Source organism: Bufo bufo, chromosome 2, assembly GCF_905171765.1.
Source record: "Bufo bufo chromosome 2, aBufBuf1.1, whole genome shotgun sequence".
Taxonomy (NCBI): Eukaryota; Metazoa; Chordata; class Amphibia; order Anura; family Bufonidae; genus Bufo; species Bufo bufo.
Genome location: NC_053390.1, coordinates 550375175 through 550396171, shown reverse-complemented (window position 1 = coordinate 550396171; position 20997 = coordinate 550375175). Strand labels below are relative to the sequence as shown.

General features: G+C 45.0%; 1 protein-coding gene across 4 annotated transcripts in view; it reads left to right on the top strand.

The window, feature by feature from the left end:
* The window catches only part of USO1 (USO1 vesicle transport factor), an 81340-nt gene extending 67757 nt beyond the window's left edge, over nucleotides 1-13583 (top strand). For 2 of the 4 annotated variants that reach the window (XM_040418103.1, XM_040418102.1), the window contains 4 exons: nucleotides 8322-8420; nucleotides 9349-9450; nucleotides 10760-10975; nucleotides 12559-13583. In XM_040418103.1, the coding sequence (XP_040274037.1) occupies nucleotides 8322-8420; nucleotides 9349-9450; nucleotides 10760-10975; nucleotides 12559-12645 (504 nt within the window). In that variant the 3' untranslated portion in view covers nucleotides 12646-13583. The remainder of the gene's footprint in view (nucleotides 1-8321; nucleotides 8421-9348; nucleotides 9451-10759; nucleotides 10976-12558) is intronic. The other 2 variants (XM_040418105.1, XM_040418104.1) reach the window with 1 other exon arrangement.
* The last annotated feature ends 7414 nt before the right edge of the window (nucleotides 13584-20997 follow it).

The following is a 20997-nucleotide window of genomic DNA, read 5'->3' as shown; positions in this document are numbered from 1 at the left end:
TAGGAGGCAGACCTGTCCTGCTTTTTTGCAGGTCCTGCTGTTTATTTTTTATTTTATTTTTTATTCTTTTTTTCTCTCTTCTGCAGGTCTCGGTGATCTCCACCGTTATACCTGCTGCAGGCTGGGGCTCCATCGTGTTCCACTTTAGTTGCCCCCCCTGCGGGCGCGTACTTCTGTACCATCGCCGGTCACCCAGTCCCCACAGACTGCATCCGCAGTGGCTTGCCGGCATTCCCACGGTTCCCGTGTTGAGTCTGCCGAAGGGGTGACCCTGCGGCGCCCGAAGACATCAGATGGTGAGTATAGTGAGTATACTCCCCTGTCCCTGCCCCAGGGTTAGGTTCCCTCCTGTGGCCAGGGGGGTGGGATCCACCTTAGCTGGGGGTCCTGAGAAGCTTCCATCTTCCTCCACCTTTCTCTTCCCCCTTGGTTGGTTTTTCTCTCCTCCCTGGCTACACAGTCCAGGCGTCGCTTCTTCTGGGCCTTCCCCGCTACTTTAGTCCCCGGTTTTTGCAGGGACTAGGCCTCATCTTCCATGGCCCGTTCCCGGCTCCCAGGTGCTCTGTTTGCCCTGTTCCGCCCACCCCTAGGCGTCGCTACCCCCCCCCTGTTCCGCCCCCCTCGCTCCATTCCCGGCCGCCTCATAAATCGAGGCCCCGGCTTTTGGGCCTGCTAGGCCGCGATCTTCCCGGCCCCTCCTCCTTGCTTCCCGGGCTTTTCAGACCCCGCCCGGCCCTCGGGAGGGGCTATCTCTCTCCTCCCTTTACTGGATCTAACGTGGGTTATCTATCCAGTGGATAGATCCTCAGTTTAAAAGAACTACAGACCCCCTTTAGGTCATTGTCCTATGTACTGTGTGAAGGCAGCTAATGCTGTACATAGGGATCACTCGAGTCGTTCCCCCCCCCCCCACCCCTCCTCAATTGCTTCATTTCTCCTGCAGCCTCTATAGCTGCTGCAGCACCTCTTTGGGGAACATGGCATCCGGGTCCAGATATGACAGCCTCTGCTGGCTGCTCTATGAGGGTCTCCTCTCCCAGCCTCTCCTCGGATCGCCACGTCTTTTCACGTGCGTCCGCTGTCTACGAAGGCTGCCATGCGGTCGGCCTGTCCCTGCTTGTGTGAAGTACCTCTTTCCAGACCCCATTGTGTCCCCTGACCAAATCCTTTTGGGTAGGTCCCTTCTGAATGGTCTCCCTCTTTGTCAAAGCCATGGGAACCTTGTCCGACTCTCCCAATCCCTGGCGGAGTCGCTGGACCGCTATCTATCCAATTGCGGCCACCTATGCCCTCCCAGGGTCCTCCCTGCAGATGAGGCATGCTCAGATACCGGGTCCGGCAAGGGGTAGCTCACAGTACAACCTCGGGTGGTCTCAACAGGATTCCACCCCTCCTCGGCATCCTCGGGTCCTCCCCAGGACAGGCCTGAGGCTGGTGACGAATCCTTTCCCGTCACCCCATCCGTTGCCTCGGGGGACACCTCTGCACCGATTCCCTCGGAACAGAGCATCAGGCGGTCTTCCTCCATACAGAAGCCTCTGGGAGGTCAAGACTAACGTGCACGGAGGAACCTCTCCTACCCAGGGTTGGTATCCCCTCTAGTGGATTTTCGGATGGCGCTCCCCTGACTGCACAGGTATTCAACCGCACAGGTAAGGCAGCCGTCCCCGTGTTTAGCATAATGAGTCACCTACTTGGTGTCTCTGGTACGTACGCCTTCTCCTTAACAGGGGGGTACCTGCACCACTGCCATAGGCTGTACCTGACAAGCCTTCCTGGTTCCCCTATACCAGGGGCTATGCTCTACACATTTGAGAGTGTTTCCACCGGGTCCCCATCCTGGTGCTGGTGTTCGTCACTCTACCTCATAACGGGGGTCCCTGTTCTTGGCAAGCGCCTCCTGTTGGTTGGTAAGGAAAAGCAATTATATATGTCTGTTTCCATCCGCCTTGCTCCTTTTCATAGGTAGAGTACCTACACCTACTCCAGATGCTGAAGCCATTACTCCTGGCTGGCTCTATGGTGTTCCATGCGGCACTATTTCTCCCTTCCGGGCGAGATACACAGGCCGCCTTCAATTGCCTTGGCAATTGCACCTGTCTGTTCCCAGCCACTGTGCTCCTTTCTTAGGTAGAGTACCTACACCATCTCCTGATGCTGTAGCCGATACATCTGGCTGGCGCTATGGTGTTCCATGCGGCACTATTTCTCCCTTCTGGGCGGGATATACAGGCCTCCTTCAATTGCCATTGCAATTGCTCCTGTCTGTCCCCAGACTTTTTTGCTCCCTTTCTTAGGTAGAGTACCTACACCATCTCCGATGCTGTAGCCAATACCCCTGGCGGGCTCTATTGTGTTCTATGCGGCAACATTTCTCCCTACGGGCGAGATATAGAGGCCACTTTCAATTGCCGTAGAATTGCCTCTGTCTGGTTCTAGTCGGCACCAAGCTGCCACCTTGGTCCCTTCATAGGTAGAGTACCTGCACCATTTCCTGATGCTGTAGCTGTTGCTCCTGTCTGGCTTTATGGTGTACCATGTGGCATTTTCTCTCCCTTACCGGACGAGATATTGAGGCCTCCTCCAATTGCCGTGGTCATTGCACCTACCTCATCATAGTGTGCACCAAACGGCCATCTTACTCCCTTCATAGGTAGAGTTCCTGCACCGTCTCTGATGCTGCAGCCGTTACACCTGTCTGGCTCTATGGTGTACTATGCGGCCCTGTTTCCCTTTTTTTCAGGCGAAATAGAGGGCCTCCTTCAGTTGCCATTTCACCTACCTGATTGTAGTGTGCACCTGTCTTGTTCTTTGTGGTACCGTGCGGCCCTATTTTCCCCTTCCCGGGCGGAATATAGGTACCATTGCTAACGCGGTAGCCGTTGCACCTCTCTGGTTCTAGGGTGCACCATGTGGCCACATTGCTCCGATCTTAAAGGTAGTACCTCTACCATCTCCAGATGCTGTACCCATTACACCTTTCTGGTCGTTTTCTGCACTACGCAGCCATATTTCTACTTTACAGGTTGAGTACCTGTACCCTCCAAATGCAGTAGCATTCCCAGATTCTGTGGCTATGTTTCCACTCTCCTTAGACATGCAGCCACTTTCCCTATATTTTAAGCGTGTGGTTGTATTACTCAAGGTGCTGGGCGCTATGGTGCAATCTGTGGCCCATACAGTTTCTGTATTACAGGGTGCTTTCTGCCCCCAGGTTCTAATCTGTGCTGCGGATGTTGGTTTCACCCTTTTGGTTCTTCCATACATCTCCACTCCGTTTCTGTCGTACTCAATGGTCTCCTTGTACTTCTCAGGGCACTGTCTACAACAGGCCATCCTGGTTCTGCATGTGCATGGTTTCCATATCTGGCAGGGGTGGGCCAGCCCAACCCCCACCTTGTCGGTCTAGTGCTACTTATTGTAGCTCCAGTATATGGCTGATCTGTTCTGATCTGGCGGGTGGTCCACATTCAACCATGCTCCCTACACCATGGCCAGGTGGTTGTTGGCCTTTGTGCTAGGGTTGCTCTTGCCATCTCTATAAGGTACTACGGTTTGCTGCGCTTCGCGTTACCCCATGTTATAGAGGAGTACTCGCGTTGTTTCCTATTACAGAGTGGCCCATTCCTGGTGGAGTACAGGGATCTCCACTGGATCTTCTACCTTGTTGGGGCACGTAGCTGGTGTGCATCGGCCGCTGCAGCAGTTTTCGGTCATCGCTGGATGTCCTCCGCCACACGGAATCATTCTGGGGTCATCAGCATTTTTCATCGCTGGACGTCCTCCCTGACGGGTCAGGGACAGGACCACTGAGCGCCACACACCTGCCTGGCAGGTAATTTTTCAGCTGGTTGCTCTGGCATCGGACAGGGTCCCGTAGTTCCTTCTGGGTCCAGGTGTTCTCTGTATTCCCTTATATTCTCTGCTTAGTTGTACTTCATGACAGAGGGGCAGTCCCCTTGGACCTTGCCGTCGTTTGCACCTGTCAGGTACTTTCTCCCCCCTGGGAGTTTTCAGTACGCCGGTCGCGGCTGGTTTCTACATTTCTGTGTAGTCTCACCCGGCTTTTTCATGGCGACTTCTGCATTCCTTATGCATATGGATGTCTGTCAATTTAGTGGTACATCCCGAGCTGCTGTACTTGTCCTCTCTGGGACAATGTATACAGTTTGCTAGTCACTGTTCTTGGAACGGGTAGTTGTCCATGGCCAATGTCCCTTCCCCTATGGTAGTTTCATCTCTCCTTTCCTGGATATTCTGGCTTGCGTTGTCTTCTGGTGGTTCAGCTCCTGGTTCCTTGTGAGCCCATCCGGGGTACTCCTTCTGGAGTCCCTGGTCTCCGTTTATTTGACCACTCAGGTTCTGCATGGCAATCGTTTTTTTGGGGGGATCGGGGCCTGGGTTGATTGTTCCCTTTATGGGTTCCAATAGCCTTGGTCTTCTTGGGATTCGTGTCTCTTTTCCCATCCTCCCACGTCAAGTACCTGGTATTGAGTGGTTTAGCACAACGGTTTGCAATTCCGCCGTATGGTCTCCTTCGGGAGGGACCTCCTCCTGTTGTAGAACCTTTCCTCCTTCGGCGGTTGGAGTACTCTCCTTCTACTTCCATGTCTTTCAGTCCAGTGTGTCCTGCTGAGATTTCCTGGGCCTGTATCTGGTTCCTTTTTTCCCCTGATGCTTCACATGCCCAGAGTTTCCTCTGGTCTTACGCTTCACAGTGATATCTTGTTTTCCGAGGCTCGGGCCTCATCTCCTGTTTTTGGGACGCAGGTCTTACTCTTTTTTCCTGGCTTTTACCTACAACCCCCTCCTTCTCCAAGGGTTGGCGGTTTCCTCTAGCAGCCTTGGGTTTTCGCCTTTTAAATAGGGCGCATAACTTCATCATCTGCCTTGTGGTGAGGGGAGACCTGCTCCCTTCACATGTGAGCCTTGCTATGGCTTCCCTCACTCGTTTGGCTTCCATTACTTCCTTGTTTCCTTTCTCCCCTGGCCTGTCAGGGGTTGACCACAGGTTTTTTCGCTCTTTGGGTCTGAGACAATTTAGAGCGTTAGGTAGTCCCAACACGCGGTGCTGTCCTAATTTTTTCTCCAGCCCTTGGCTGAGCTCGGTGTTCCCTTTTGCCGCCTTCTTGCATTTGGGATTTTCTTCCAGGCATTTTTCCTGGGCTGCTGACAGTCTTCTCTGATTCTTCCTTGAGGCTTCTTCCTTGTTATGGAACCTCTTGCCCATTCCGTGTTTTCTACTGTTGGGTCACATGGTTCTCCTGCACCTGTATACCCAACCGGTGGCATGGCTGTTCTTTTCCCACCCTCGGGGACTGCTTTGGGACGTCCCATGGTGCTGTGTCCCCCAATGCCATGCACGAGAAAATTGGATTTTTTGTACTCACCGTAAAATCCTTTTCTCGTAGTAGGCATTGGGGGACACAGATCCCACCCTATGTTTTTACTTCCGATTTTCCGGGCTGGTCTCTTGATCTTTCCCGGTACAGGAGTTGTTGGTTCCTTGCTTTTTTTCTCTCTCCTACTGCTTTTTGTACAAACTGAATAGCCTTGTGCCTGTGGAGAGGGTATAGCCCAACGGGGAGGAGCCAACACTTTTTGTGTCTAGTGCCTCCTAGTGGTAGTTGGACATATACCCATGGTGCTGTGTCCCCCAATGCCTACTACGAGAAAAGGATTTTACGGTGAGTACAAAAAATCCAATTTTTGGGCACTCCAGTGATGTTGCAGCTCTGAAATATGGCCAAACTGGTGGCAAGTGGCATCTTAGCAGCTGCACGCTTGACTTTTCTCAGTTCATAGGCAGTTATTTTGCGCCTTGGTTTTTCCACACGCTTCTTGCGACCCTGTTGACTATTTTGAATGAAACGCTTGATTGTTCGATGATCACGCTTCAGAAGCTTTGCAATTTTAAGAGTGCTGCATCCCTCTGCAAGATATCTCACTATTTTTGACTTTTCTGAGCCTGTCAAGTCCTTCTTTTGACCCATTTTGCCAAAGGAAAGGAAGTTGCCAAATAATTATGCACACCTAATATAGGGTGTTGATGTCATTAGACCACACCCCTTCTCATTACAGAGATGCACATCACCTAATATGCTTAATTGGTAGTAGGCTTTCGAGCCTATACAGCTTGGAGTAAGACAACATGCATAAAGAGGATGATGTGGTCAAAATACTCATTTGCCTAATAATTCTGCACGCAGTGTACTGTGCTTGATTGGCCAGCAAACTCGCCTGACCTGAACCCCATAGCGAATCTATGGGGCCTTGCCAAGAGAAAGATGAGACATGAGACCGAACAATGCAGAAGAGCTGAAGGCTGCTATTTAAAAAGAGGACCTTTCACCGATTCTTACCCTATGAACTAAGTATACAGACATGTGGAGCGGCGCCCGGGGATCTCTCTGCACTTACTATTATCCCCGGGCGCCGCTCCGTTCTCCTGCTATGCCCTCCGGTATCTCCGTTCCCTAAGTTATGGTAGGCGGAGTCTGCCCTAGCGCTGGCCAATCGCATTGCAGAGCTCACAGCCTGGGAGAAAATAACCTCCCAGGTTGTGAGCTCTGCGCTGCGATTGGCCAGCGCTAGGGCAGACTCCGCCTACCATAACTTAGGGACTGGTATCTCCGCCTACTATAACTTAGTGAGCGGAGATACCGGAGGGCATAACTGGAGAACGGAGCGGCGCCCGGGGATAATAGTAAGTGCAGTGAGATCCCCGGGCGCCGCTCTACATATCTGTATAGTTAGTTCATAGGGTAAGAATCAGTGAAAGGTCCTCTTTAAGCATCCTGGTCTTCCATAGCACCTCAGCAGTGCCATAGGCTGATGGCACCCATGCCACGCCGCATTGAGGCAGTAATTGATGAAAAAGGGCCCAAACCAAGTACTGAGTACATATGCATGATTATACTTTTCAGGGATCCTACATTTTTCTATTTAACATCCTTTTTTTATTGATTTCATGTAATATTCTAATTTTCGGAGATTGTGACTTTGGGGTTTCATAAGCTGTAAGCCATAATCATCCAAATTATACCAAATAAAGGCTTAAAATATCTCGCTTTGCATGTAATGAGTCTCATATGTTAGTTTCACCTTTTAAGTTGCATTACTGAAATAAATGAACTTTGCACCATATTCTAATTTTTCGAGTTTCATCTGCATATTAATTTAAATATTCTGTGCCGTTTTCTTGATCCGAAAAAAACCACTACTTCTGGCTCAGAAATGGTTTCTAACTCTACGGTAGGCAGTTCTCATCCATAAAATGGCAGGAGATCGAGGGCCATGTGATTCTACACGTCCATGAGCAATCTGCGCATTCCTAAATGTCCAGGACAAGGGTGCCCAACTTGCGGCCCTCCAGCTGTTGCAAAGCTACAACTCCCAGCATGCCCGGACAGCCTACAGCTATCGGGGCATGTTGGGAGTTGTAGTTTTGCAACAGCCGCAGGTTGGGCATCCCTGGTCCAGGACATGTCTCCGTATTCACCAGATCTTAGTTGCCTGCCATTATTACATTATTGCCATACTGTGTGATAAAGGGGACACACTACAGGTAGAAGGAGGTCGATGGAGGACTTACCAGAGCTTGTGGAGCAGTGTCTTCTTATTCTCTATCGTAGCTTGTTAGCAGGACCTTGTCTACAGCATAAGGGAACACCAGAAAATGGTTAAGGGGGGCAGATGTTTCTTCCCAAAGACATCAGTGCGAAAGGATAATAATGCAATAATAACAGGCAATTAGGATCTACCTCTGCCCAATGGAAATGGTGAGTACTGACAGGTCCTGGGCATCCAGAAAGCTACACTATGCGCAGATTGCTCCTGGACATGTAGAATCACATGACCCTCCATCTTCTCATGCTTTATGGACAAGAGCTGCCTGCTGTAGAGGGACAAACCATTAACCAAAGTTAACACTTACCGTACCAGATAGCAGCAGGAATCCGCTGACCAGACCATTATTTTACAGGTCATAAATGCAAACCAAATAATAGTAATTAAAAGAATAATGTAAGTGCCGGTTGTTCCATCAGTATGGCCATGAAATCTAAAGCACATGCACACTGTCACTTGTGTTAATGTGTCAAGTACCAAAACTTAGGAAATATATTTGTAAATATGAATTTTATAATATTCTGAACTGGTTTGGTTGCCCATAGCAATGGATTATCTTTCACCTTTCATTTTTCACGTCGTCTTTGTAAAATGAAAGGCGGTGGAAGGTGCTATGGGCAACTAAGCCAGTTCCACACTTTACCCCCGTTTGATAAATCTCCCCCTTTTGTTTTTCTACTACTAATTTACAGGAAATGGAAACACTACGATCCCAGCTCCATGTTCAGTCTACAGAAATCAACAGGCTACAGGCGGAAAGAATGGAATTGGTTCAAAAAGTAGAAGCCAGTGTAAGTTTCCGTTGTGTATGCACCCTGGATTAAAGGGAATTAGAAATTATATTAGTTAAATCAGGTATTTTTTAATTTTATTGTAGAGGTGTTTTTTTTTAGCGGCCTTCAACATAAATACAAATTTGAACTAGTCCAGTGTGTAAATTAGCTACGAGGCCTCCCAATGTGTAAGCCCAGGCTCTCTGCATTCTGTAGTTCACTTATCAGCTATCCTGCATAGACTGAGGCACAATGGGCAGTCTCATCACATAATCATTAGAGGCGGACAGGCACTTTTATACTACAGAACGCCAAGAAAGGTTAAGAAAAAAAGCCTATATTAATGGAAAAGTTTTACAGCTGCTCAGAAATGAGATGCATAGTACACCTACTACCTCCTTTGTTTGATTTGGTCTGAAATATACTAATTATTATGGGCATTATTCCTCTTCTACGTGATGGCATTTAATTAAAAGGGTTTTCAGAGTTTTTTTTTTTATTGATAGGTCAACAGTATCTGATCGGTGGGTGTCCGACACCCGGGGGTCCCGTCGATCAGCTGTTTGAGAAGGCACCAGCACTTGCAGTAGTGCCGTGGCTTTCTTGCAGCTTTGCCTGTGCCATGTGATGACACGTTCATCTGTCACATGGCCTAGGCGCCGCTCATCCCTGTTGAAATAAATAGGTCTGAGCTGCGAAACCAAGCACAGCTTCTACACAATATACGGGGCTGTGCTTGGTGAGCTGAGAGAAGGCCGCAGCACTACTGCAAGTGCCAGCGCCTTCTAAAACAGCTGATCGACGGGGGTCCCAGGAGTTGGACCCCCAACCGGTCAGATACTGATGACCTATCCAGAGGACCAGATAGGTCTTCAGTTAAATAAATCTCGGTAAACCGCTTTTTCAACAAAATGGTCATCATCTATTTTTTCCATTTATACCGCAGGCTACGCTATCGGCATCAGGTGACAGTTCTACTGCTTCCTCCAAAAATAATGACCAGGAAGAAAAAATAGCCAGTTTACTGCAGGAGATTGGCTCTTTAAAGGTTTGTTGGTCACAATAATATACATAATGTTTTCCACCCTACAGAAAATTCAGGTTTAACAAATGCAAGTTACAACGTTTATAAGGCTGGACCGTGACTTTGCACAGTAGAGGTAATTTCTGCCATTGAAAACATTTTAGGCTACTTTTACATCTGCGTTTTTAATTCAAGTTTTGAGATCCGGCAGAGGATCTCAGAACCTGTATTAAACTGGTCTGGTGCATTTAATGCATCCTGATGGCTCTGTTTCAGCTTGTATCTGGTTGTATTAAACCAAAACGCAACAACTTGGATTTGGTATGAAAATCATTGTAAGTGAACGGGTGCCGGATCAGTTTTTTTTCAGCAACAAAAAAAAAACAAAAAACGGATCTAGCACCATTGACTTACATTGATTTTCATTCCGGATTCGATTTGTTGCGTTTTGAAAACCAGACACAAAAACGCTGCTGGCAGTGGTTTTGTGTCCAGCCTCAAAACGTCACTTGGTGAGTGATGCTTGTGGGCTATGCTCCCAGGAAAACGCCAGCCAAGTGCCCCAGAAGTGGAACTGTAATGAATGCACAATAACGCAGACGTCTCTGGATGCATATGAACATGCATGGAGTTGGACAGAACAATATGTAAGGTTTTTATGCCTTTTTTTTTTTGTTTTAAATGCTGTTTTGCACAAAATTTCCTCCATTATAAAATATATACAGGCAAAAACGTATGATAGTAATATGGATTTGAATACAGGATATTAGAATAGTGTGAGAAGGTGCGGAGCAGTGGCGCTCTCTACTGTATTCTGAAGTTTTGGTGTTGAAGGTGACCTTTGAATTCTGTGCCATGCCCACTAGCCAAGCGCTGTGTCCCCTGCTACATTTTGTTTACATGCCAAGCTTGATGGTGACGGTGGTAACCAATTGCTGACTAGAACAGTCATGTCAGGATCTACTGAACTGATACTGCCATTAATACATTTCATGTACGTCATCACATGCGAGGATATACGGTCAACAAGATGAGATGGGGGGCAGCATAGCGCTGACAGGGTGGGAATGGAATTGGTAAGTGTGGGTTGGTTGGTTGATTGATTCATCTGTTAGACAACATTGTTTCACCTTGATGGATCTTGGACTGATTGCATTGAAACCTTATGTTATGAGACATCATCCCTTCTCATATGGGTTTTGCAATATTTTCTAATCCCATAATGTCCTTTATAGAACAAGTGTATTGTGAAAAATAACCATTGCTAGCAGTAGTGTAAAGCAATTGTCTGAACTTGTAATCACCTCTTTTTTTTTTTTTTTTTATACTTAAGGATGAACGTAAAGCACTATCTGAGGAGAAGTCTTCTTTAAAGCAGGAGCTAGATTCGGCTCACAGCACAGCAGCCATTTTAAACGATGAGAAAATTAAACTAACGCAAGAGGTTTCTGAATCCAAGAAGGAGCAAGATGATCTTTTGATACTTTTGGCTGACCAAGACCAAAAAATTCTCAGTCTGAAGAATAAACTGAAAGAACTTGGCGAACAGGTTAGACACCTTGAGGATACACAGAAATCGGTCACATCCTCACCACGGCATCTGAGCGCGTTCAAAACCGGAAGCGCGCGCTTCCGGTTATGCTCCGGCTCCCCCGTGCGGCGATCGGAGGAGCCGGAGCGTGTATGCAGCAGCCCCTGTCTTTGTGAATGACAGGAGGCTGCTGCATAGTATTTCCTATGGAGCTCTTGCCTGTAATAGGGCTCCATAGGAAAGTAGTAAAATCATCATAGATTCCAATGCGAGTTCCCTATGGGAACTATAAAAAAGTGTAAGGAAAAAATGTTTTAAAAAAAAACATAAACATTCAAATCACCCCCCTTTTCCTAAAATAAAAATAAAAGCACAAAAAAATATATATATATATCATGGGTGTCGCGATGTGTGAAAATGCCTATAGTATAAAGATATAAAAATATATTCCCCATATGGCAAACAGCAAAACGGAAAAAACGTCCAAATGGCCGATTCGCCGTTTTTGGTTGCTTCATTTTCTACAAAAAGAAATTCAATAAAAAGTGATAAAGTCAGACACACCCCAGAATGGTATCAATGAAAAGTTCAGATCCCCCCCGCAAAAAATGAGCCCCCATACAGCTCCGTACACATAATTACAAAAAAGTTATAGGGGTCAAAATATGTCGACAAAAGAATAAAACTGATTTTTTTCCCCCACTTTTTAATTTTTTTTTTATCACTATCAAAACGCAAGAAAAACTATACATATAAGGAATTACTGGATTCGTACTGACCTATAGAATAAAAGTAACCGGTCAGTTTTATCATACATTCAACATCGTAAATAAAAAAATGGTGGAATTGCTTTTTTTTTGTTGCAATTTTACCTCATTTGGAATTTTTTCCTGCTTCCCACTACATCATATGCAATATTAAATGGTGGCGTTGGAAAGTACAACTTGTCCCACAGAAATCAAGCCCTCACGTGGCTATGTGAACAGACAAATAAAAAAGTTATGGCTCTGGGAAGGCAGGGAGCGCAAAACGAAAACGCAAAAAAAAAAACCTCCGGGCTGAAAGGGTTAAACACACACTGTTCAGTTATAATGACACAGGTTTATAGCCCAAGACCACGCAGCATATTCTTACCTTTTTCAGGCCATAAGATGCACCTAGGATATAGAGGATGAAAATAAGAAAAAAATTATTTTTCATCAGACACCCATTCCTTCTCAGACTTCAGATCAAACCCCCAAGCTCCATCAGATCTCCTCGCCTCTCCTACTCCAGACCACGTGCTCTTCCTGCACTCACTGCTCCCTGGTCACCTGACATCACATGACGTCAGGTCATAGTAAGCGTCTACGTACACTACATCTTGACGTTGTATAGAGGCACGATGCAGTGCAGATTGGGGCCCGGAAGAAGATCAGGGAGCAGTGAGTACAGCTCTACATTCAGCAGAGAGTACAGCTCTACATTGGGGTAAAGTGCATCTTATAGTCCAAAAAATGACTTGATGTGGTCCTCAACAAGTTACAATAAGGAACAACTTTAACAAGGAATTCTGAAAAATACTGTCAATTTCTCTTATGTGTTATTTTCCTTCTCTTTAGGTGGAGGATGAAGATGATTTGGAGTCTGGAGATGCAGGTGATGAAGATGACCTGGATGAGGAAGACAGCATAGACGACGATATATAGAGACATTTATTGGAAACGGAACTCCTGATTTTTTTTCATTTTATTTTTTTCAGTAAAAATACTCACTATTAATTCCCATAATTGAGCCCATAGTATGTTATGAAGGCAATGTGAAGGTGAAATCCAAAGGAAGTGCATAATTTAGGTCCTAGATCTGTTGCCATAAACCTTCAATATAGTCCACCTACTTCCAAGCCTTCGTTAAGAATATAGCTTGGAAGTTTGGGCTTTTATTGTTCTGCCAGTGTTATATGGCACCTTATTCTCTCTGGTGCTCCTGCTTTCCCTTGCCATGAGCAAAGCATTGCTATGCAGTGTCAAACGATCCCCAGTCCTCTTGACTCTTCTGAAAGTTGCTGCTATGGCCTCTTCACAGCAAACCCTGATAAGATGTCTATCTTTATATAGAGAATGGAATTGGGGGGTTGGATCGTTCTGTACCTCCGCTTGAACTCTAGAGTGTAGACCTGGAAAAGTCTAGTGCCTTCACACCGGAATCGGCTGCAGTCCACAGTGGTAATACCCTATTTTATGTAACCTGTGGAGGTATCCGTATTGGTAGTTCTGATCCTTATTTCTTTTATTTGCATCAAAATGTCTTTTTAAAATGGAGAGTGGATTGCTTAAAACCTGGATAGATATCGTCAAGCTTGTTGCCATTGCCAGTAGGTGTCTGAACCAGTAAAGTCAGAGTTATATAATTTATTGGCTTAAAGTCAGGCCTAGAGATTTTGCCACAGAACGATGTTTTAAAGGAGTGAAAATATGAATTACATTAATTTCATGTTTTACAAATAAAATAATGCATTTCCTTATCCATGTTTGCATTGGTTATTTAAAGGGCATCTGTCAGCAGATTTGTACCCATGACACTGGCTGACCTGTTACATGTACACCTGGCAGCTGAAGGCATCTGTGTTGCTTTCATGTTCATATGTGCCCGCATTGCTGAGAAAAATGTTTTAATGTATGCAAATGGAGGGCCGTTGCCTTTACACCTAGAGGCTCAGCTCTTTCAGCAACTGCCGTACCCTCTGCACTTTGATTGACAGGGCCAGGTGTGATGATGATTATTCTGGAGAGGACGTGGCAGTTACAGGGAAGTAAGGGGTTGTGTCACTTCAGCAAATAGCATTTATCATGTAGAGGAAGTTAATACAAGGCACTTACTAATGTATTGTTATTATCCATATTGCTTCCTTTGCTGGCTGGATTCATTTTTCCATCACATTATACACTGCTCGTTTCCATGGTTATGACCACCCTTTACTCCAGCACTATTGGTCGTGCTTGCACACTATAGGAAAAAGCACCACCCTATGTGCAGTGCCATGGTCCCGGGCCACCAGAGAGGTCAGCTCTTTTTCCTATAGTGTGCAAGGACGGCCACTGCTGATGGATTGCCGGGTGGTCGTAACCATGGAAACAAGCAGTGTATAATGTGATGGAAAAATGAATGGAGCCAGCAAAGGAAGTAATATGGACAATCACCATACATTAGTAAGTGGCTTGTATTAACTTTCTCTACATGATAAATGCTATTTGCTGAAGTGAGACAGCCCCTTTTAAGCAGTTCTTACATGGATCAAGCACCGCCTGTCTGCTTCTTATGAAAAAAGAGGATTATAAGAGATCGACTGGTGGAATCTTTGTCATTGTATCTAAACAATCAGATATTTTTTTCAAGATCTGTCTTTTTTTATTATGGAGGTCAAGATGAGAGGAATGAAAAAAAAAAAGAAACGAATAAATCAATTAGTTTATCTGAACCTATCCTTGCCTGAAACATCTTACGGTGACGAACAAGTTTACTATTCATAGAAAACTCCAGCAAACACCTGACATCTTATCCAACCTTGCCCAAACATTATGTAGGAAGGTGAAGCCAATCACATTTGTCAGACCCTATCATTATAATAAAGGGGTTGTCCCACGAAAAATATTCCACAGTTTTCAAACCAGCACCTGGGTCTGAATACTTTTGTATTTATATGTGATTAAAATAATTTAGCATAGCCACAGAGTTATTTAATAAAATGTGTCTGTGTAGCGCCACCTGCTGTTTGCTTTTTTTCTTATTTCTTTGACCTGCTCACTGAGATGGCCGCACATGCTCAGTTTCATCCTTCAACTGGCTCCTGAGCTGGGATAGGGAGAGCATGGACACGCCTCCTGAGCTGGGATAGGGAGCGCATGGACACACCTCCTGAGCTGGGATAGGGAGAGCATGGACACGCCTCCTGAGCTGGGATAGGGAGAGCATGGACACGCTTCCTTAGCTGTGATAGGGAGAGCATGGACACGCCTCCTGAGCTGGGATAGGGAGAGCATGGACACGCCTCCTGAGCTGGGATAGGGAGAGCATGGACACACCTCCTGAGCTGGGATAGGGAGAGCATGGACACGCCCCTTAGCTGCAGCAGAAAAGACACTCCCTTTGAGCTGCCAGCTTGATATCAATCTAGCAGAGCAATGAATGGGGAGATCTCTGGATCCATGTGAGGTACAGGGCTGGTTCTAGCTTTGTTAGAAAGAGGTTGTCATGTCCTATATGATGTCTGATTTAAATTTTTTACCATAGTCATGGGATAACCCCTTTATTGTAATGTAGCTCCTGGGAAGCCACCGGTGCAAGACAGCGGTAAAGGCACAGGAGGGGCAGCATGTAAGACACTGATATTATGATATATAAAAGGTTCTATGGCACTCCAATTGTTTTGTAGATGCTTTTAATCAAGAAAATGTCATATCAAGACAATATAATTCATATCCAGAAAATCTATATAATCATAAAGTAATTTATAGTTCCCCAACGTTTGGGTCTCGGGTGACCTTTATCAAGCGATCTATGGGCAGATATTATGATGGCTCCAGCCAACTCCTGGTAGTGTTGGAAATGACTGGTTGGAAATAGCCTAATATCATGTAAATGTGACACAAAGTAGCCTGGAGACGATTCAATGGCAACAGCAGAACACACAAAAACATTAGCAGTTGCCACCCAATGAATTCTTGCATTGCTGCTATGCAATGGCGCATGTACATATTGCCCAATATTTTATTATTTTCAGAAACCTACAAGTGACACTAGTTGCATCAGATATCTGATACTGGTGAGACTTCATATAGGAAACGTGTTTTCAGGGGGTTTTCATTTAAATACAGAATAATCAATCAGCCTGGAATCTTCATACATTTTCTATAATATTCTTTTGCAGTCTAAAACATAGTACAGAGTGAGCAACTCAGTTGTCTCCTCTTATGATGACATCATTGTCTACAGTAGTGTTGAAAGATGATGTCGTTTGTTGGGTAGGCCCAGTAGTTGTCACCGATACAGTAGGTGACTCTTGTGAAGGCTGGACTGTTGTCTCAGATATGTTAGGTGTTTTGGTGACTGTACTCCGTGTTGGTGGGTTCTTCTGTAAGAACACAAAGTGGACGAGTTTAAGTATTTACATCGTTTGTAGCTGTTTTCAGGATCTCATATCATTGATCTAAAAGTAACACAAATATCATTCCTAAAGGTGGGGCCACACGGGGCGGAACTGAGATAGCGGAAAATCACTGTAATTGTCTTTAGGTGAGCGCAAGTTTTTTTTGCAGACAGCTGTATTACCTGCCATATCACGTGGTTGATTGTAGTGGCTACATGGGTGAAGCAGCTGGGCATGTGGGCACTTAGAAATTAATTAAAAACCGGCATCAGCTGCACACTGCCACAGGTTTTGGCTCCATCGTAGCCAAGTCAGTAACATCCCATGTGCCCTTATAATTGTGTAGTTATGTATAAACTATAAATATGATGAAATACTTACACAGATCAAATCTGGATATCTGGGGTAGTGCTGAAAGAGACAAAATGGGGAATACCGTCAATCTGAAATTCCATATTTCATACAGCGCTATATCTGCCCCCAATGTTTCACGTTTTATGGGTAAAGGTAATAACTTGTACATCATGACATTTTGTGACAGACGAGTACGTAATGTTAGTACAGAATTATCCAGCCATAAATTTGGCCACATTAGTGATTTGGCCATCAAAACAGCAGTCACTTTTTAACCAAATATCAAGTAGATACAAAAAAAAAAGAAAGACAAGACAAAGGAAAAAAAAGGGAGAAGGGAATAAAAGTAAGAAGGGGAAGGGAGAAAAGAGGAGCTATTGCCAATCAGATGTAATCTCTGAAGGTCAGAAGAGATGAGTCTGCATCCCCCTACAATACAAACGGAGATTTCCCTGAGTCTAAGGCCTCATGCACACAACCGTATGTATTTTGTGGTCCGCAAAAAATACGGATGATATCTGTGTGCATTCCATATTTTGCGGAACGGAACAGCTGGCCCCTAATAGCACAGTACTATCCTTGTCCGTAATGCGGACAATAATAGGACATGTTCTATTTTTTTGCAAAACGGAATGCACACGGAGTGCCTTCAGTTTTTTTTTTGCGGACCCATTGAAAGGAATGGTTCCGCATACAGTCCGCAAAAAAAAAAACAGAACAGACACGGAAAGAAAATACGTTCGTGTGCATGAGCCCTAAGGTCTAGAAGTATAAGACACATGTAATAAAATTTACTCACCGAAATTTTCATTACCTGGAGTCCGTAGGCAGCACACAATGGGGTCAACTCGATTGACCCCTACTCAAAGCAGAAGACATGTTAATCAGCAATATTAATTAAATATGCAAACAATCAATCACTTTGGCCCATCCCCTTTTGACGCCTATAAAGGGTTGCGCACAAGACAAGACCATGTATTATCTGCAGCAATAACATATATTTATTAAGGGAGGGAAGTTGTGCTGCCTACGGACTCCAGGAAATAGAAATTTTGGTGAGTAAATTTTAATACTTCCTGGACGTCTTATGGCAGCACACAATGGGAGTTCTGTAGCAATAGAAAAAAATCAAGGGAGGGTTATACACCAACTGCTTCCTTGATCACCATTTTGCCAAAGGCTGACCCCTCTAGTGCTGGGACATTCAGTCTGTAGTGTTTTACAAACGTAGAAGCTGAGGACCATGAGGCAACTTTACAAATTAGATCCAGCGGAATTTGTGCTAATTCTGCCCATGAGGTTGACAGGGAGCGCGTAGAGTGCGCTTTTAGAGGAAAATGAGCATCCCGACCATCCAGTTGATATGCGTCTGAGATTAAATTTTTAATCCACCTGGACAGTGAAGCTTTTGAGGCCTTCTTACCCTTATTCAGGCCTGCAAACTGGAGTAAGAGGTTTTCGTCCTTTCTGAATTCTTGTGATGCTTCAATATAAAAGAGGACCGCTCTTCTTATGTCCAGCAAATGTAGAGACTGTTTTTGAGGGTCTTCAGGATTATCTCTTAATAATACTAGTAGTACTATTTCTTGATTCAGATTAATTGCAGAATTAACTTTAGGTAGAAAACCTGGGAGGAATCTAAGAACTAAGCAGTCAGAGAGATCTCTGAGATGAGGCTCTCTGGAGGACAAGGCTTGCAGTAGTCCTATTTTTTTCGCAGATGTATTAGCAACAAAAAAGAGACTTTTAAAGGATATATATTTTATACAGGCCATTTCCAGAGGTTCGAAGGGTGGCAAGGCAAGTTGCTTAAGAATGATTGCCAAGTCCCATGTGTGAACTGGAGGATGAAATACTGGTCTTAGGTTCTTAATTGCTTTAAAAAACCTGTATACCACATTTTGTTTGGTCAATCTTCCACTTAGGTGAGCATTAATGGCTGTGAGTCGTCTGGTGTCGATGATGAATCCCAGAAACTGAAGATGATTGGATGGATTGAGACTCGATTTCTCTAAGTTGATTCATCTCCAGAGTCACCTGTAGGTGAAGCTTCAATTGTTGTTCTGAGGAGGCTTTGACCAACCAGTTGTCCAAGCATGTAACCAGAAATATCCCCTTTAATCTGAGTGCCGCTGTTAGTACCACGATCACCTTTGTGGACACACGTGGGGCTACTGAGATTCCAAAGGGAAGGCACGTAAACTGAAGGTGAACATGAGAGGACATCTGTATTGCTATTCTTAGAAACTTCCTGTGGGCTGGAAGGATTGGCATATGGAGATAGGCATCTCTCAAGTCTATTGTTGACAAAAAATCACCTTTTTTCAGGAATGCAGTAATGGAATTGATGTTCTCCTTTCTGAACTTTTTCTTGATTAAATATCTGTTTAAATAAGTAAGATTTATCACTAAGCACCATTCTCCTCCTGTTTTGAAGACTGCAAAAATATGAGAGTACACGCCCCTTTGTTTTTTCTGCAGGAGGAATGGGTTCTAGGATGTTTTTGGCTTCAAATTCTTCCACTAGTTGCAGAAGAATTGGAATCCCTCCTCTGTCTAAAAAAAACTGTCTTTGGGTACTTGTGTCAGTTCCAAAGAATAACTTCTCTTTATTATAGAGAACAACCAAGAGTCTGACGTTGAAGACCAAACAGCAGCAAATGCTGATAATCTGCCACCAACTGGAGGAATTGATGATCTGGCGTCATAAATCAGAGAACTTCTGACTAGTGATCTTCTTTTTATTGTCTGAGCTTGGTTTCCGTCTGAACTGGTTCCTTCCAGTAAATCTTCCTCTAAACATCGGAGATCTTTTGTTTTGGGCACGAAAAAGCTTAGTTGTTGGTCTCTTAGGCTGTGAAAATGCGATACCCTTGCCTTCGCTTAGGTTCTTCAGTATGTCCTCCAGCTGTTGACCAATGAAACTGGCTGAAAGGGCAAAGCACAGTAGGTATACTTTGATGGTACATCTCCGGACCACTGTTTGATCTACAACGCTTTTCTGACTGCTGTTGACAGAACCATGGATCTAGAGGAGAACTTCAGCGCATCCACTTGAGAATCGCACAGAAAATCTGCTGCTGATTTCATGATAGGAAGATTCTCCAAAATTTCTTCTCTAGGAACCCCTTATTGTAGGTCATTTGTCAGTTGACTAAGCCAGATCCTTGGGTCTCTTGCTACTGGAGCTGAGGACAAGGCAATGTGCGCCGATGAGGTTGTGGCTACATAATCTCTCTTTAAAAAGGAGTCAGCCTTTCTGTCTAAAGGCTCTTTAAGCAGAGAGGAATCATGAGAAGGGAACACAGATCTTTTAGAGATCCTGGCGACTTCCAAATCTACCCTAGGCGGTGCTTCCCAACTGGAGATTTCTTTTGGGTCTAGTCTGTAAACTGCTTTAAACCTTGAGCCTTTATCCTCTCTTTTATCTGATTTTGGCCATTCACTCTCCAAGCACTTTTGAGCACAGGATGAGAAGGGAAGTATTTGCCCTTAGTTGCAGGGAAATAAGAGTTTTCTGTGTTCCTTTCCGATTCCACAGTCCGTTTAACCTCTTTCATGAGAGAGGAGTCACTATGGAACAGGTACAGATCCTCAGAGGCCCTTATAGATGAATCGTCTGAAGATATACCTTTCTCAGCGCTGTCAGAATCAGAGGCAGTCTGTACAAATTGTGGTGTAGTTTCTTTGTGTATTCTTTTAGCTTTCTTAGCCACGTGCACTGGAAGCAGATTCTGCACTGTCTCTGTAATCTGAGACTTGAATAGTCCCTAAATGAAGAGTCCTGGGTTTGAAAAGCTGAAGATATATTAGCTGGTTGGCAGTTCCGACATATGCTCCCTTCGATATCATCAGGTAGGGGCTGCTGGCAGGTTGAACACACTCTGTGTCTGGACTTGTGTTTCCTCTTATGGAAATTCATTCTGCAGACTGAAACAGAATTAGTTAAATTAACCTTCTAACCCCTAAAATGGGGTTAGCCAGATGTCACCCTGCAACAATACCTCTTGCACTAGAGGAATCTGCTGCCCGGCAGAGCGGACACCGATGAGCGCGCGCTGCAATTTAAAGATTTGTGCCTGGAATCTCGCGAGAACCAAGGCATCAGTGTGGTTGGTCTCACTCTACTACACAGAACACAGAGTGGGCGGGTGCACTAGAGTAACTTACCAGACCTCTTCATCACCCACTGAAACCTCGCAACCCGAAACACCAGCTCACAGAAGGCAGGGTAGGAGACCAACACACTACTTGTGTCAGGCATATGCAATCATCACAAGTGGGACAAGAGCACCTCTTGTATACCAGCACACTTTATATAAAGTTTTGCCCTGCCATGAGGGACTAGCGACATCGCTAGTATACAGGTACCCTAAATCCATGTCACTGCTTGAGGAGAATAAAATAAAAAATACATGGTCTTATCTTGTGTGCAATCCTTTATAGGCACCAAAAGGGTATGGGCCAAAGTGATTGCATATTTCATTAATATTGCTGAATAACATGTCTTCTGCTTTGAGTAGGTGTCAGCCGAGTAAACGCCATTGTGTGCTGCCGTAGG